Source organism: Bufo bufo, chromosome 2 (assembly GCF_905171765.1).
Source record: "Bufo bufo chromosome 2, aBufBuf1.1, whole genome shotgun sequence".
In the NCBI taxonomy this organism is placed as follows: domain Eukaryota; kingdom Metazoa; phylum Chordata; class Amphibia; order Anura; family Bufonidae; genus Bufo; species Bufo bufo.
The window spans coordinates 42,454,377-42,472,152 of NC_053390.1; the positions used below are offsets into that span (position 1 = coordinate 42,454,377).

General features: G+C 44.0%; 1 protein-coding gene across 1 annotated transcript in view; it reads left to right on the forward strand.

Moving 5' to 3' along the window:
* The first annotated feature begins 990 nt into the window (after positions 1-990).
* The window catches only part of SLC45A2 (solute carrier family 45 member 2), a 77,710-nt gene continuing 60,924 nt past the window's right edge, over positions 991-17,776 (forward strand). The window contains exons 1-2 of the mRNA XM_040420142.1: positions 991-1,453; positions 5,380-5,562. Coding sequence (XP_040276076.1) covers positions 1,009-1,453; positions 5,380-5,562 — 628 coding nt within the window. The 5' untranslated portion in view covers positions 991-1,008. The remainder of the gene's footprint in view (positions 1,454-5,379; positions 5,563-17,776) is intronic.

The window sequence follows — 17,776 nt, forward strand, 5'->3', positions numbered from 1 at the left end:
TTGCCCCCAGGCTAAAATTTGCCCGCCAGCCCCTGGTGGACGACCCGCGGCGCCCAATGACAGCATGATTTTGCTGGAAAATTTTTCAGCCGTAGGCCCAGGGGTGGTAGTGGGTTGGTGCATGCAGCCAGACGTACCTTCATGGCCGCCAGATCCAGACTCCTAGTTAAAGGAACCCTGTGGAGATGTAATGTAGGTTTTACTCACTCGAATGCCTCATGCAGACAACCATAAGAGTTCTGTGGTCAAAAAAATACGGAAGCGGTCCTTGCGCTGTCTGCTTTTTTTTTGCGGGCCCTTTGACTTCAATAGGTCTGTGGTCCACAATTTGTGGGCAAGTATAGCACATGTTCTATCCTTTGCAGAACCGATGTACGGACGCTTTCCACATCCGTATGTCCGTTCCGCAACAGAATTGTCCACAAAATGTCAAAAAGTCCGCCAAAAAATGCAGGAGACACATGGACAAAATGCTTATAGTAATGTGCATGAGGTCCAACTATGAGGGTTTTTTTCCGGCTGCGGGGGCAGATACTCTGTGGATTTTCCACCAGGCTATTGCGTATTTCGCAAAGGTAGAATAAATTGACGTACAGTGCTGATTGTAAATCTGCGGCATGTCCATGTTTGCTGGGAATCACCTCAGTGGAAATTTACCCTATCATGCGGTGAAATTTCCGGAAATCTGCAACAATATCCGTCCCGTGTGACGTCTTAATCCCATATGACGCGCATTCATTATGAAAACCTCCAGGAGGTTCAGTAACGAGGCATCATGGAGACGAGGCACTTTACACATGATACCTCGTCAGAACCTAAGCCAGTGAACTGTGTGGAGTTAAGACGTCTCGGCCTTCACATGACTTTTTTTTTTTTTTTTCTTCCCTCCTTTCTCCTAAAACTTGTGATCTTCCAGCTCAAAAAGGGAGTCACTCCTTCCTCCAGCCTGGAAGCTGAGAGCTGCCCCACCGCAAAGGAAATACCATCTGACTCCCTGACCATACAATAATGACTCTCTCCAAGGATGTGGAGTATCAGGCCCCTACTACTACTCCCAGCACCGGGAAGGTGCCCGCTCTGGATGGCATGGATTACAGTAGCAGTAGCAGTCTTGAGCAGATGGAGGGGGTCTTCAAGTCGGTGGAGCCCCCCAGAAGGTCCACTGGCAGGCTGCTTATGCATGGCATGGCCATGTTTGGGAGGGAGTTTTGTTACGCGGTGGAAGCTGCTTATGTCACCCCTGTCCTACTGAGCGTTGGACTCCCTAAGAGCTTGTACAGCCTGGTCTGGCTCATCAGCCCCATCTTGGGTTTCGTTCTGCAGCCGGTGGTAGGATCTGCCAGTGACTACTGTCGGTCTCGCTGGGGCAGACGGAGACCCTACATCCTGGCGTTGGGGATTCTGATGGTTTTGGGTATGACGCTCTACCTCAATGGCGACACTGTGATAACCGGTAAGTAGGATGTCTGCTTTATGATACTGGGTGAAGTTTGGGGGAGGTGAGATTTATTGAAATCGGCGCTGTTGCCAATAGCAACCAGTTGGCTCCGCTCTCATTTCAAGGGCCCTTTGGAGAATGAGAGTTGGAAGTTCATTGGTTGCCATGGGCAACACTGCCGCTCCAATTCTCTCCCAATTTGTGTTATAGGGCCAGGGACCGCTACCAATAAACCGATGCAGCAAATCTGAATTTGTCATGTAAAGGGCCAATTTGTAAGTGTCTCAGATGGCAGGGGTCTGACCACTGGGTTCCCTCCCATTTAAATGTAGCGCATGCTGCACGCCACCGGAGAGAGGTGAACCTCCCATAAGGTGGAGCGGAGCAAGAGAGTCTGCTACTCTATTCAAATGGTGAACACGGGCCCCCGTTCTTGTGTTCAGCTGGGGCCCCAGTGGTTTGACCACCACCTATTCTGTGGATACGGGATAAGTTGTCTTAATGGGACTACCCCTTAAAGTCACCGGGAAACGCTTACAGCCTTGTCTAAAAACAAAACTGTCTTTGTTGCCCCTAGCAACCAATCACAGCTCAGCTTTCATTTTGTATTCCGCTCTTGAAAAATGAAAGCCGCACTGTGATTGGTTGCTATGGGTGACCAGGACAGGCTCAGAAATCTCCCCTAATTGCTCCTACAGGTGTAGCCCGGGCCCTCAGCTCTGACTGTCTGGTTGCTATAGATACACTTGCCTGACAACGACTACACACAACTCTAGCAACCAGGGTCAGATTACCCAGCTTGACACAAAAATGCGTAAGGAGACTTGGCAGCGCTCCATTGTTTTTATTGGCTTGTCGTTTTTTTTTTTTTTTCTACTCAGAAGTCCTAATTTGTGGCAAATTTATTATTGCCGTTTATACAGCGTGCGCCAGTGTGATTTAGATTTGGCGTGTCTTTCCGATTTAGGGAGTGTGGGCCAATGTGTTGTGTGAAATGACAAACTCAGCTCTGCTACATTTAACAGATGAGCTGTTGATCTGCTGCAGGTGCAGTGGGATTGTGATTGTCATATAACCACATGGGGCATTAGGCAGCACGTGCTCAAACCGTGACCCCCTGTGGCAGCCAATAACCATGAATTTTCCCAACATTTTTTTTGAACCCAGCCGTGTCATAGCTTTGAGGTATGACCTAGCGGTGCCACCGCCTGCATGCGACGAAGCCATGACCACCCCGGGCAGCCATAAAATCGTATGGCTGTTGGCCGCCTCAGGTTGGAGTAGTTTGGCCACCTACGATTAGGAATGGACCCATTGGGTCCATTCCTAATTGCTATGAACCAAATGAAAGATTAGCTCTGCTACATCAGGTACAGAGGAGCTGAATTTGTAATCTGTTTCTTTTTCATATAGACATAATTTAATTAAAGCGGTCTCTGCTTGCTGTCAGTGAATGAGGTTTTTAGAAATACTCAGATAATGAAACTCTATACAGACCCCCAGTTTAGAAGGTTATTCTCTGAGCTAAACACAAGAATCTCCTCTGTCCTGATAGTTTGTTACAATGGATCAGTGCAGGTAAATGCATCAGTCTGGAGTCCGGGCTGTTTAGCTCAGGGCTCATGCACATGAACGTATATTCTTTCCGTGTCCGTTCTGTTTTATTTGCGGACCATATGCGGAACTATTCATTTCAGTGGGTCCGCAAAAAAAAACAGAAGTTACTCCGTGTGCATTCTGTTTCCGTTCTGCAAAAAAATAGAACGTGTCTTTTTTAAAACTATGTCCTATTATTGTCCGCATTACGGACAAGGATAGGACTGTTCTATTAGGGGCCGGCTGATCCGTTCCTCAAAACACAGAATGCACACGGATGTCATCCTTATTTTTTGCAGATCTGTTTTTTGCGGACCGCAAAAACTGGAAAAGCCATACGGTCGTGTGCATGAGGCCTCAGTCTGAGACCAGAAAGAAATTTTTTATTTTTTCCTCCTTTATATTCTCTTTATCCTTTCAAGACCTCCGTTTGCTGACAATTTAGGGCTGTATTTAATAAAATAAATAAAATCTGCAGATTCCTCACCATAGGTGCATAATTTGACAGTTGTTTTTATTTTTTTTATTCTTCAGAAGTGGTGTGTCACTTCTTTTGAATCACATTTTAGCAGAGTTCCCCATTGAAGTGCGCTAAAATACGTTGCGTATTTGGTGCATATTGGCGACCTTTACGCAGCCAAAAATGAACCGTTCTTAGATAATTTTCTGATCTGCCACTTTTTTTTTTCTGCACACGTGTGATCGTAGCCTTTGGGGGACAGTTACTAAGATGGCTTTTACGCTGGTCTTAGTTGTCCCCCTTGCGCTGTTGTAGCGTATGGCTAATTTTGATAAATTAGGCACATCTACAGCACTAGTCTTTGCGCCTGTCTTAGAAAGTACACCAGCTCCTACCTGGAATCGTTTTTCGTCTTTTTTGCATGTTTCCAGGTGAAAAAGTAGTAAATTTGCCGGGGCTGGAGTTCTGACACACCCCCATCCCGCCCATCTATGGAACTTACCATAAAAACTCCTGTGCGTCTAAATATTGTTGCATGGCCCTTTAAAATAGTCAAAAAATTGCGACTTTTAAGGCTAGACAAACATAAATGATGTGTTTTTTTTTTTTAAAAACAAGAAAATGTGTGATTTTAGTTTTTTTTATGTTGCGGATGTTACCTTTTGGCAACAGGGGGTGATAAAATGCTCTACTTGTGCTACGTTCACATATAGGCTTTTTAAATGGCGTATTTCTTTTATTTTTGGTGTGTTTTAGTGAAAACACTGCAAACTGAAGGGAATTATGACGCGCTGGAAACATAAGTGTTTTTTACTACTGGCGTTTTTGTTCATTAGGCGGTGTTATTTGGGTCTATTGCAGTTTTATAAAAATGCAGCAACTTGAAGCTTTTGTTTTTCTGCCATTTTTACGTTTTTCTCTATAGGGAAAAAAATTCGGTTCACACAGCTATTTAGAAGAAAATGCTGTTAAAAAAAAAAAAAGCGTGCGGTATAAAAATCTGTGGGCGTTTTGTTAGTAGTAGTAGTAGTAGTAATAATAATAAAATGAAAATAAAAAAAAATGCCAGTACAAAATCATGTGTAAGGACCTTGTGGGTGTGTTCTGAAGAAAACTATGCGGAAGATGCACTTCAATGTGTCCGCCAAAAATCCCTGAATTGACTCTGTGTGCATTCCGTTTCTGTAAGTCCGTTCCAGAAAAAAAAAAAAATAAACATTTTCTTTGTAACAATGCCTGTCCATGTGTTTTTGTTTTTTTTTGTTTTTTTTTTTTGCATGTTCCTTTTCATCCTGCCCATTTCTATGGGAACTTTTGTCGCTGAATCTGAATGAGGGTTCACAAGTCGTTCAGCCGTTACGTGCATTGGGGGCCGCAATTTGTGGTCTCCAATGCATGGGCACCATACGTGCGGCGGCTGCGATGGATCCAGACCCATAGAACTTGAATGGGTCTGTGATCCGTCCGCACCGCAAAAAAATAGAACATGTTCTATATTTTTTCTCGGGTGCGGAGGCATGGAGAGAAACCCCACGTTACCGTGCCTCCATTTCGCACTAAACTTCCGGATTGCGGACCCAATCAAGTGAATGGGTCCACATCCGTCATGCTGAGTCCACACGGCCGGTGGCGGCATATCGTGGACCCGCTGTTTGCGGGCCGCAATACGGGCACGGCCGGGCATGAGACCTTATTTAGGAACCTTCACCAGTAGGACATCAACATGGTAGGACAAATAGTAGATAAACCGGACTAGCAGAGCTGACTTGCGCCTGCTATTACAAAACATAAAAAAATCTGTTCCATAACACATTTAGCTCTACTACATCTTGATAAAAGCCGTCATGCGGTTTCCCCATTTGTAATTCCCTTTCTTCTGTTGCAGCTATATTTAGGAACCGCAACAGCCCGGAGAAGAGGACGTGGGCCATCGTCATCACAATGCTGGGGGTTGTGGCTTTTGACTTTGCTGCGGACTTCATTGACGGGCCGATCAAAGCCTATCTGTTTGATGTGTGCTCGCACCAGGACAAGGAGAGAGGCCTGCACTACCACGCGCTGCTCACTGGTAAGAGCTTCCCTCAGGCCAGTACTTATTCCCGGGAAGGAATGGGCTTTGATCATGTGAGCCGGTCACACGTGTGAAACCCATGACTGTACGAACACCGGCTGGCCTCACTGACTCTGCACCGCGAAGCCGCAACATGTGAACTTGGCCTCAGCCTTTATCATAATGCAAAGCAAGGGATGAATCGGCAGCAAATTCACAGCCTAATCCGTGGCACGGTCCGCATGTAACCCATGCCAATTTTGCCAGGGATTTGTCATGAATTTTGTAACGGATTTTCCCTGTGTGAACATACCCTAGAAAAGGATTTTCCGGTTATGTAATGTCACCACTAGGGGGCGCTAAGGAGCATATGGCATACGGTTTATACATTGAAGTCAATAGTACATCACCTTGCAGTGGGCTCCAAAGCTCCCCCTAGAGGTGGTGTCGTGTGACCATCCAGAATATCTGATAAAAACCGACTCTGTTTGCTGACAGTCTGTCTACACTGACCTACGTGTCCGATTGTGCACTGACATCCGAGTCGAATCCGATGACAATCAGCATGTAATGAGGTCTCTGCAAATTTTGATAAGGTTTTTTTTTCCCCATGGAAAAATCCAAGTGTCAGCCTTGTAGCTCAGTGGCAGAAATAATCTACACGTACATGTTAGATTTAATGCTGACCTGTGGATGCATCTGAATATTGCACCTTGAATCAATAAGGTTTTATGGATCTGTTTTGCGCAGATGGTAATGGGGCTACCATAGAATTACACGGGGTCTCTACTCTATCGCCTGATTTTATATGGAGGCATTCAGAATTTTTTTTCTGCTAGATTCTGTACAAATACCACAAATCAAAATGTGACATGCCCCGTCGGGCACTATATGGAGGTATATGGGAGCAAAGTAAGGACAAGCCCCATGCCCTGTCATACAGTTCAGTATATGGCCGCACAGGCTCCATGCTGTACTGCATAGGCTCCATGCATTGCTCTAGGGCAGGGATGCTCAACCTATGGCCCTCCAGCTGTTGCAAAACTATAACTCCCAGCATGCCCTAATAGCTGTAGGCTGTCCAGGCATACTGGGAGTTGTAGTTTTGCAACAGCTGGAGGGCCGCAGGATGGGCTTCCCTGCTCTAGGGGCTCCATGCCTTTCCATATGGGCTCCATGCCCTACTGCATACTCTGCCGTATGGGCTCCATACATTGTCGTACAGATTCCATGCTCTGGCATATGAGCGTCTTGCATTGCCATACAATGTATGGGCTCCATGCATTGATGCACGGGCTCCATGCCCTTTCATATGGGCTCCATAATTTGCTATAGGGGCTCCATGCCCTTCCAGATGGGCTTTATGCATTGATATATAGGCTTCATGCTCTTCAGGCTTAATGCATTGTCATAAAAGCCCCCCCTCCCCGCCGTGCAGTTCGGTGCACAGGACTCTGCTGTGGGCATTTGCCCTAATAAAAAACAGTGTGAACCAGGACTGACTGACCGTTCAGGATCCCAGCCTTAAATACCGTGAAGCATTATCTCATTGATGGATTTATAATTACCCAGCCGCTTGTTTTAGATTTAATTCATGTTGTCATTTGCATAATGCAGGGTAACAGTCATTTGCACCTGAACCTGTGATTAATGCTGCGCACCTTCCATCTCCCAGAGGCCGAGTAATACAAGGAATATGCACTAGACAAATGAGGCTTAATAGGACGATAGTATAGAAGTAATTGTATAATGTTTAATGGTGGCTGCTTATTCTCTGCCTGCGGTGCTGAATTGTAAGAAGTAGCAAGGGGCGCAGATTAAAGGGAATAAATGTGAGATTTGAAGCTAAATACAGTACAGACCAAAAGTTTGGACACACCTTCTCATTCAAAGAGTTTTCTTTATTTTCATGACTATGAAAATTGTAGATTCACACTGAAGGCATCAAAACTATGAATTAACACATGTGGAATTATTTACATAACAAACAAGTGTGAAACAACTGAAAATATGTCATATTCTAGGTTCTTCAAAGTAGCCACCTTTTGCTTTGATTACTGCTTTGCACACTCTTGGCATTCTCTTGATGAGCTTCAAGAGGTAGTCCCCTGAAATGGTTTTCACTTCACAGGTGTGCCCTGTCAGGTTTAATAAGTGGGATTTCTTGCCTTATAAATGGGGTTGGGACCATCAGTTGCGTTGAGGAGAAGTCAGGTGGATACACAGCTGATAGTCCTACTGAATAGACTGTTAGAATTTGTATTATGGCAAGAAAAAAGCAGCTAAGTAAAGAAAAACGAGTGGCCATCATTACTTTAAGAAATGAAGGTCAGTCAGTCAGCCGAAAATTGTGAAAACTTTGAAAGTAAGGGCTATTTGACCATGAAGGAGAGTGATGGGGTGCTGCGCCAGATGACCTGGCCTCCACAGTCACCGGACCTGAACCCAATCGAGATGGTTTGGGGTGAGCTGGACCGCAGAGTGAAGGCAAAAGGCCAACAAGTGCTAAGCATCTCTGGGAACTCCTTCAAGACTGTTGGAAGACCATTTCAGGGGACTACCTCTGGAAGCTCATCAAGAGAATGCCAAGAGTGTGCAAAGCAGTAATCAAAGCAGTAATTTGTTATGTATATAATTCCACATGTGTTAATTCATAGTTTTGATGCCTTCATAGTCATGAAAATAAAGAAAACTCTTTGAATGAGAAGGTGTGTCCAAACTTTTGGTCTGTACTGTATATGTGAATACATTGTAATACCATGTACGTCTGTATAAAAGGCTTCCTTAACGTGAATCTCTCAACCTCTCTCGCCTTATCTTTAGGTTTGCAATTCTGTGCTGTTTTCATTTTATAGTATATCCTCAGCTGGAGTTTTGATTTTTCTATTGGCTTACTACATACAAATATATACAGCCACCACTAGAGGGAGCTCAGGAGAATACTGCATACAGATGTATACAGTCACCACTAGGGGGAGCTCAGGAAATTACTGCATATAGATGTATACAATTATCAATATGGGGAACTAAAAAGATGTGTGTGTAATATATAGATTAAGTATATTATGCTGTTACTGAGTTCAGTGGGTCAACAGTTTGCTTTGGGCTCCTGCTTTAAGCTCCTGATCTCCCCCTAGTGGTCACTGCTCTAATTTTACATTTTTTTATTTTTTTTTTACATTTGTTCAATGAATTGTGCATATTCTCCTATTGGACTTGTCTTTTAATTAGTATGTAACTTAATTATTATGCAGTGAAGTTCGTGATCTGGCATCTTCTTTTTCCAGTTTATTTTAGTATTTTTCTCCCCCAGCTCTCTAGTGCATTTTCACAATGTATAATTTCAGAGAAGCCGGCTCACTACGTAATCAAACATTGCGCAGCCTTGAAACGTAAAGATAAATATCATCATTAAATCCAGTATAATTCCCTTGGAGACTTTCTTTAAACTTTTGAAAAAGCTATTTTCATGAATCATATTACATCCTTTCATAGGTGCCTTGTGAAGGAAATTAAAGCCCATATCTACTGTACTTTTGCAACTTTCCTTTTTATCTCTCCAATGCATCTAAAATATAAATGAATAAACTCTGCAAAAAGTCCTCAACCGCTTCGTATCTAGAACTCCTCTGCAGACCAATGTGTCTCCATGATAAATCCTCTTTTGAAGTTCCAACCCATAGCCCCAGTTCCTCATAGCCCTATTCCATATGCCCTACTTGGGTATGAGGTGAGTTCCTCACTTGAGGCTCTTTGAAACAGAACAAGCAATGGCCATCACTCCTGGCGGAGCATCCCATTTATCTATGAGAGCATGTGTGAGAGAGAGAGCTCATGTTTAAAAAAGACATTCAAACCAGTTTCCTTCCAAAAGGACAAGAAAACTGACTGTTCCACACCAGCAAATTAACTATCCAAAATTAAAAGGGTTTTCTGAGACTATACAATTGATGGCCTATCCAGAGTATAGGTCATCAGTATCTGATCGGTGGGGACCCACCCATTAGCTATTTTAGAAGGCACCTGCGCTTAAAGTAGCACCACAGTGTTTTCCTGCTCATTAAGCACAGCGCCCTCCATTTGATAGAGGCTCAGCTCCATATACTTCAATGTGGTTGAGCTGCGCCTTGGCCATGTGACCAATGAACTTGATGTCACGTGGCCTAGGGAAAGCTAAGAGATGGCAGCACGGTGAGCACCACTGCTTTCTCAAACAGCTGATCAGTGGGTGTCCCTGGTGTCAGACCCCCACAGATCAGATACTGATGAGCTATCTTGAGGTCAGCATCTCATCTGCACACAGCTCTCTCCAGATGATTACCCTTTATCAAAACAGACAAAATTGGTTTAATCACATTATGTTTGGAGGGGTACTCTTTCTCACTTTAAGGCCTCATATACACAACAGTTTTTTTTGCGGTCCGCAAATTGCGCATCTGCAAAACACGGAAGCCGCCTGTGTGCCTTCCGCAATTTGCGTAACGGAACAGGCGGCCCATTGTAGAAATGCCTATTCTTGTCCGCAAAACGGACAAGAATAGGATATGTTATTTTTATTTTTTTGCTGCGCCACGCAACGGATGCGGACAGCACACGGAGTGCTGTCTGCATCTTTTGCGGCCCCATTGAAGTGAATGGGTCCGCGTCCGAGCCACAAAAACTGCGGTTCGGATGCAGACCAGAACAACGGTCGTGTGCATGAGGCCTAAGGAGTGTGAAAAATGTGTATATATGAATTTAAATGTCTTGCTTCTTAGAGAGGCTTAGATTTCTTTTCCTTTTGGAAGGAAAGCTACATTGGACATCTTTGGGTTTATCGGAAAGATATTCAAACTAGCATCCCTGAAAAAAATCTATTATATAGTGGTATCAGAGATGTACACAGATCTCATAGGGCCTCTTAACAAAACTTAGTATGGGGCCCCTGCACCTCAGGAAATGCAGAACATCTGCAACGCCCCTGATTTCTGATAAATTTACATTTATTTTTATTTTTTTTAAGTTAAATACAAATTATAATTTTAAAAAGATTCTTTGGCCTAACCCACTTTAACTGACTTTTATGGGACAGATGATTCAAATATATGACGCTCATTCTGAACACCATATTTCTCAATGTATTTACATCAGAAAACTGGTAAAAAATACATTGATAAATCTCCTGCTTCTCTTATAGTACAAAGCCTGCAGCCACCACTAGAGGGGGAGGGGGGGGGGGGGGCCTGTGAATAGGAATTAATACAACTACCATGGAATCTGTAATAATCTCTTTGCATTGAGCTCCCCCTAGTGGTGGCTGTGTGAAAATGCAGTGTTTTCAGTTGGGCTTCCCCTACCCCCTGGAGCCATAGCGGTGGCATGGTATGCCTCTACTGCAAGTATGCCACCGCTGAGGGCTATTCATTTGAATGGCAGCTTATAACACCTACATTTCCCCAGTACACAGTGTCAGGTGTAGCCTATATAATTGCATTTTCGGTACAGGGTGATGGAATATGATGGTGCTACATAGGCAATTTTCACCATGTAAACATAACCTACCACCTATCTCTGCATTTGTCCTGCAGGACTAGGAGGAGCGTTGGGTTATCTCACTGGAGCCATGGACTGGGGGTCCACATTTCTTGGAAGATTGATGGGTTCAGAATTTCAAGTCATGTTTTTCTTCTCCTCTTCCGTTTTCCTGCTGTTCCTTGTGGTACATCTGTGCAGCATTCCGGAGACTCCTCTAAAGGTCGAAACATCTGAAACCAAACTTCTCCTCAGACATGAAGGGCTTAAGGCTTATGGGTCTATAGACCCAACACAGAATAATAACTTCAAGAAGAATGAACCCCGAATAAGATCTCTGTCTTACGTAGAAGGCGAGGAAGAAGACGTCACAAAGGTATGAAGGACACAATGTATCCCTTTTATTATCTGGTGTCACTTGTATCTCCTGTTTCTGTTTAACAGGGGTATGGTTGACTGTAGTGCATAGTTACCAACCAAGTTTGTCCTTATTTTCCGAGATGGCCCTCTCAAATTCTGGGCCAAAAGTGAATGGGGCAAATGTAATCACCGCCCTAAGTGGTCATTCCCGCGTGAGTCTGGGACATTCCTAGGAGCATTACTTACATCCCTTGAATTTACCAACTAAAATGTTGGTAGCGTTCTCAATGGGATGACTGACTGGAAGTCCAAAGAACCCAAATGTACCTCCTCCCCCTGCCCATAAGACTATTACTTGACTGCTTAAAAGGGTTGTCTGGTGAGATAAATTATATAAAAAAAATGGTATAATTGTTTAAAAAAGAATTTATAGGGGGTTTTCTAAGATTTTGATGACCTGTCCTCAGGATAGATCATCAGTATCTGATCGATGGGGGTCTGACACCCGGGATTTCCGCTGATCAGCTATTTGAGAGGACATCGGCGCTCCTGTGACCGCCGCAACCTTCTCTCAGCTTACCAAGTGCAGCGCCGTACACCGTATAGCGGCTGTGCTTGGTATCACAGTTCAGCCCTATTCACTTGAATGGGGCTGAGAGTGATACAAGGCACAGCCGCTATACAATGTATGGCGCTGTGCTTGGTAAGCACAGAAGGCCGCGGCGCTCACAGGAGCTCTGATGCCTTCTCAAACAGATGATCAGCGGGGGTCCCGGTTGTCAGACCCCCCATGGAACAGATAATGATGACCAATCCTGAGGACAGGTGATCAGTCGGGATGAGCGAATCGACTTCGGATGAAACAACCAAAGTCAATTCGGATAAAACTTCGTTCAAATGCTGTACGGAGCAGGAGCTACGTGCAGTATTAGAATGTATTGGCTCCGATGAGCCGAAGTTATTGCTTTGCGAAGTCTTGCGAGACTTCGCGCAGTAACTTCATAAATGAATTTATACTGTAAAAAATAATTTCCCGAACCAGAGTCTGGGAAATGTGTTGTGTTTTTTTTTTTTTTTACAGTACAAATTAATTTTATGAAGTTATTGCGAGAAGTCTCAAAGCAAAACCTTTGGCTTATCAGAGCCAATACATTCTAATACTGTATGGAGCTCCTGCTCCGTACAGTATTAGAACGAAGTTTTATGTGAATCGACTTCGGATGTTTCATCCGAAGTCGATTCGCTCATCCGTATAAAAATCTCAGAAAATCTCTTTAATGAAGCGTGACTTATCTCACCGATTCCCTGTCAATTCTGTTCCAAGATTTACTGCCCCCTGCTGGTCTATGCTTCCTGTTCCTGAAAATACACAGGCAACCAGCGGGTGAACGCTGCAGCCGGTGATGGGCTTGGCAGGCATCTCTTGCCATTTCCTGTATATTGAGCGGGGACCAGGAAGTTGAAATCAGTAGGGATCTGGTAAGCATCAGAATGGCAGCAGCGAGGGATGAGTGAGGTCACCATATTGTTTCCATACATGGCTGCAGTGGTTATCAGGGGACTCGGGACTCAAGTTCTCCATATTGGTAAGAGTCCCAGAGATTGGATATTTGGTGGGGTAACGATAGCCGTATTGTTTACATAAATGGTGCGGCACCTGAGGGGTTAATTGTGCGGATCACAGCCCCCTGTAAGAGATCAGGTGCTGCCAGGCAGCAGGGGGCAGTCATGTACACAGTTCTTAGTATATTGTAACTTGAAGCGTCCCCATCACTATGGGAACGCCTCTGTGTTAGAATATACTGTCGGATCTGAGTTTTCACGATATAACTCAAATCCGATGGTATATTTTAACAGAGGCGTTCCAATGGTGATGGGGACGCTTCAAGTTAAAATATACCATCGGATTGGAAAAAAATCAGATCCGATGGTATAATAGGGACTCCTGACTTTACATTATAAGTCAATGAGAGACGGATCCGTTTGCAATTGCACCATATTGTGTCAACGTCAAACTGATCCGTCCCCATTGACATGCATTGTAAGTCAGGACGGATCCGTTTGGCTCCGCACGGCCAGGCAGAGACCAAAATGACTTTTTTCCTTCATGTCCGTGGATCCTCCAAAAATCAAGGAAGACCCACGGAAGAAAAAAACTGACACGGATCACGGAACTACGGAACCCATATTTGCGGACCTCAAAAAAAAAAAACGGTCATGTGCATGAGGCCTTTGCCTGTAGTTTCTGCTTTCTTCATCCAGCAGAGTTAAAGGTGCTCAGACTGGGTATATGGACACGTCTCAGCCGAGACTAGGTCCTTGCTGTCTTCCCTATGCAGGGGGTAACTAAATCTGGCTCTAACAGGTTTTTTTTTCACTCCCTTGCTGCAGGAAGAGGGACTAGCCCAACCCTCTATAGGAGAGGTTGGAGCAGAATAGAATAGAACAGAACAGGATTGTTCCATTCTGAACTGCCATAACATTAAGACTATCTCTGTCAATGATGCTGCCACCTGCTGGTAACAAGGCTAATTACATGAACCATTACATTTAACATAGGTTTATATGCACATTTGTGGAGGACATGAGCAAAATCATATCTGATGACAGTATAAAAGCTCTTAGGAGATAGTAGTGGGGTAGAGGAGTGTAGTAACACAACTCTGGGGTGTTACATGATCATTGACCAATCACCACTAGCTGTTTATTCTTGGCCAATTTCAGCTCCATTATGTTCTTTTTCCATTTTCTGGTAATGTAATTCTGTTTAATTGATTTATGTGATAGAGCTCAATTACCAAAATGTCTACTTTTCAATATCTTGCTTCTTCTGAGGATGATAAACTTAAAGGGACTTTCGAAGATATTTTTATTGATGACCTATCCTCAGGATGGGTCATCAATATCAGATTGCGGGGGTCTGACACTCTGCGCCCCCGCCAATCTGTTAGTTGAGGAGAAGGCTGCTCGCTGTCAACATCGCAGTGGTGAGCAGGTGTAATTACAAGAAGCCATCCCATTTACTTCAATAAGATGCTTGTTCATTTCCAGTGGACCTATGAGGATAGGAAATGGTCCAATGGGATTGGTCCAATTATCATGGGAAGGGGGAAAAATTACAAACTCTTAGGCCTAGATTGGAAAACCCAAGCACCGTAATTGGCGGGCCCATTCTGTTGTGAAGCTTTAGGGTATGTGCACACTGGACGGGCCTGCAGGAAATATGCAGCATGTCTGCCGGAATTCCTCAGAAGCAGAATCTGCTCCAGGGTTGAACTAGCCCACCAGAGTACCAGAGGATCCTCCAGTGGGCCCAAGCTCTGACAATAATGGACCCCTGCAGTGGCTATGCTGGGTCTTCCAGAATCCATCAAGGTATCGCCATATGTTGTTGCTCTCTCGAAGGGATGTTAAGCCGTGGTGTACCGCAATGGGAAATAAGTCCAGAGAGTCAGGGTCTGCAGTAAACCAGTGCACTTCTTTACTAGAGAAACTAAAGTGTAAAACAATACAGGCAATGCACTGAGCTGGCTTATCCAGTGTCCTCCCAAGCAGAAGAAGGTTTCATGCTAAAAAAAAAGGCCTGAGCTATCCACATCTTAGCGTCTTCTACTGGTCATGCATGCAGTCTGCCAGAGTCTCCCCTACTATGCACGGGTCCCTATCTACAGACAACTAAGGGATCTAACTGCTCTACTTATATGCAGTTTCTAGTTCTACTAAAACCTTCTAGTGGGAAGGGTGGAGTGGAGAATCACAGCCTAAACAGAAACATTGTTGCAATTTCTGTCTATCATAGACTTGTATAAAGCTCCAATGCAAGTCAATGGGAATGAATGAGCGGTTTTTCCTAACATAAACAAGTCTACAGACAAACAACAGAGCTAAACCAGTCAGATGGTTAGTTTGTCTTTTCTCTTCAAAACTTTGCTTAGGTAGAAAGTCATACATTCTTTCAGTATTAGATGGCTGTGAATTAACCTTTTACAGAGTGCAGCACTGCTATAGTGTAATAACAGTGCAATTGAACCAGATATAGAGGAGGAAAATAAGAAAAAAAAAAATCGGCAGACCCCCCCCCCCCTCCCCATTCCACCTTGGATCAGACCACCAAGCTCTATTTGACCATAGATCAGATGCCCATCGGAGCTTTTTATCGGACCCCCCCCCCATTCCTCCTCAGATCTTAGATCAGACCCCCCATGCTCCATTTGACCTTAGATCAGACCCCCATCAGATCTCTGCATCAGAATCTCATTCCTTCTCAGACCTCAGATCAAATTGACATGCTTAATAAAAATCTTACGCCCTTTGCTGCTACTGTATAGGCTGCGGATTTTCCACACGCAGTTCTGCTAAAATGTGAACAGGAGAATGTAGTCAATTCAAGTTAATAGAAAAATAAAACTCTTAACATAATTGTAGACTTCAAAGCTTTGTGTTTTTAGACATAGCGTGACTCATGGAAGTACCGTCGTCAGGCTTGCGTCTTGGAGACGAGGTGTGCTGTTGTGGCCATTGTCAGTTCTTTTCACCATAATAGATTTTCTTAGGTTTTGTCTTAGTCTTTTTCTAAGAGGAGCATATTGAACGGTACAATGGATAGGTGGACTATTGTCACCTCGGCCCCTGGAGGGGCCCCAACGCAGTACTCCCATGTTGATGTTTATTACCATTTTAACAACCTTTCACAGTGTAAATTTACATAAAATTTTGTTTAGGGCTCATGCACACGACCGTATCTATTTTGCGGTCCGCAAAAAATACAGCTGACTTCCACGTGCATTCTGTATTTTGCTGACCCCCTAGTAGAACAGTACTATCCTTGTCCGTAATGCGGACAATAATAGGACGTGTTCTATTTTTTTTACAGAACGGACATACGGAAACGGAATGCACACTGAATAACTTCCGTTTTTTTTTGCAGACCCATTGAACTAAATGGTTCCGTATACGGTCTGCAAAAAAAGAAAACGGAACAGACATGGAAAAAAAATACATTCGTGTGCATGAGCCCTTAGAGTGAGGTAAGTGCTGACCTGGGGCTAGATAGAGGAGTAGGTGGCATAGGGGACCATTTTGGCTACCATTAAGGTGGGAGCACGATGACTGTATGCACCAAGAATATAGAGGAAAGAAACTTATTAACCCCTTCATGACCCAGCAATTTTTTTTTATTTTATTTTTTTTCATTTTTCATTTTTTTACTCCCAGCATTCCCAAAGCCATAATGTTTTTATTTATTTTTATTTTATTTTTCCAGTCACATAGTCTTATGAGGGTTTGCTCTTTGCAGGACAAGTTGTACTTTTGTAATGGCACCATTTACGGCTGCATACAATGTAGTGGGAACGAGGGGAAAAAAAATCCAAATTGGGTGGAATTCTAAAAACTGACCTGTTAATTTCATTCTCCGGGTCAATAGGATTACAAAGATGCCAAATGTATAGTTTTTCTTGCATTTTAATACTGGAAAAAAAAAAAAAAGGAAAACTTTGGGGAAATTTTTTTTTTCTTTGCGTCTCTATAGTCTGACCCCCCCCCCTTCTTCTCTTTTTTTTTTTGTGTGTACGGAGCTGTGTTGGCTCATTTTTTGACAGGTAACTGTTTAAGTGTAATGTGCCTGGTACACCAGCAGATGGCGGCAACAATGGCATACCTATTATATCTAGAGTGGAACCCTTCTTTCCATTCTAACTCCCTCAAGGGAGAAGTTTAGTCTAGTTAGGAGTCTAGTTCAGCTTACCCCCTGCTAAGGGAGGGTGTGAAGCAGGAGCCTGTCCCTCCTGGACGCGCCTTGCCTAGGACAGAGCACCTTTAGCTCAGCTGCATCTGGAGGTCACAGTACAGAGCCTCAGAAACCAGGAGTAAAGTTCCCTGGACAAAGTTAGAGATAGACCAGATTACCAAGCAAAGTACAGCCTACAGCTAAATTCTACAGTTATCTTGTTAGCACAGCAGAGCTAGAGAGCAGCAGATGTAGCAGGGGGGAGTTTGCCTGCCACAGTTAATGCCAATGCCTGGTGGAAACCAAGACAAGGCCCGTAAATCGTTTGGAGAAGCGTTTATTCAAGTAAAGCTGTTGTCAACTTAATCACAAGATGGATCTGAATTTATTCTTCATCCCTTCATCAACAACCCCCTTTTCATTTGCTGCGGAGCCAACGCCTAGGGTCCAGCATATCCAGGTAGGAGCACCGTGACAAGTAAAACATCATTAAGGGACATTTAGGCCACCCACCACCACTGGCATTCCTACCCTGGGTACCATCCATATCACTAAAAGGGGCCCTGTGCCCTTGTTGCTTCACTGCAACTGGCGTCACAACAAACACTTATCCCAACTTAAAGGGCCCTGGTG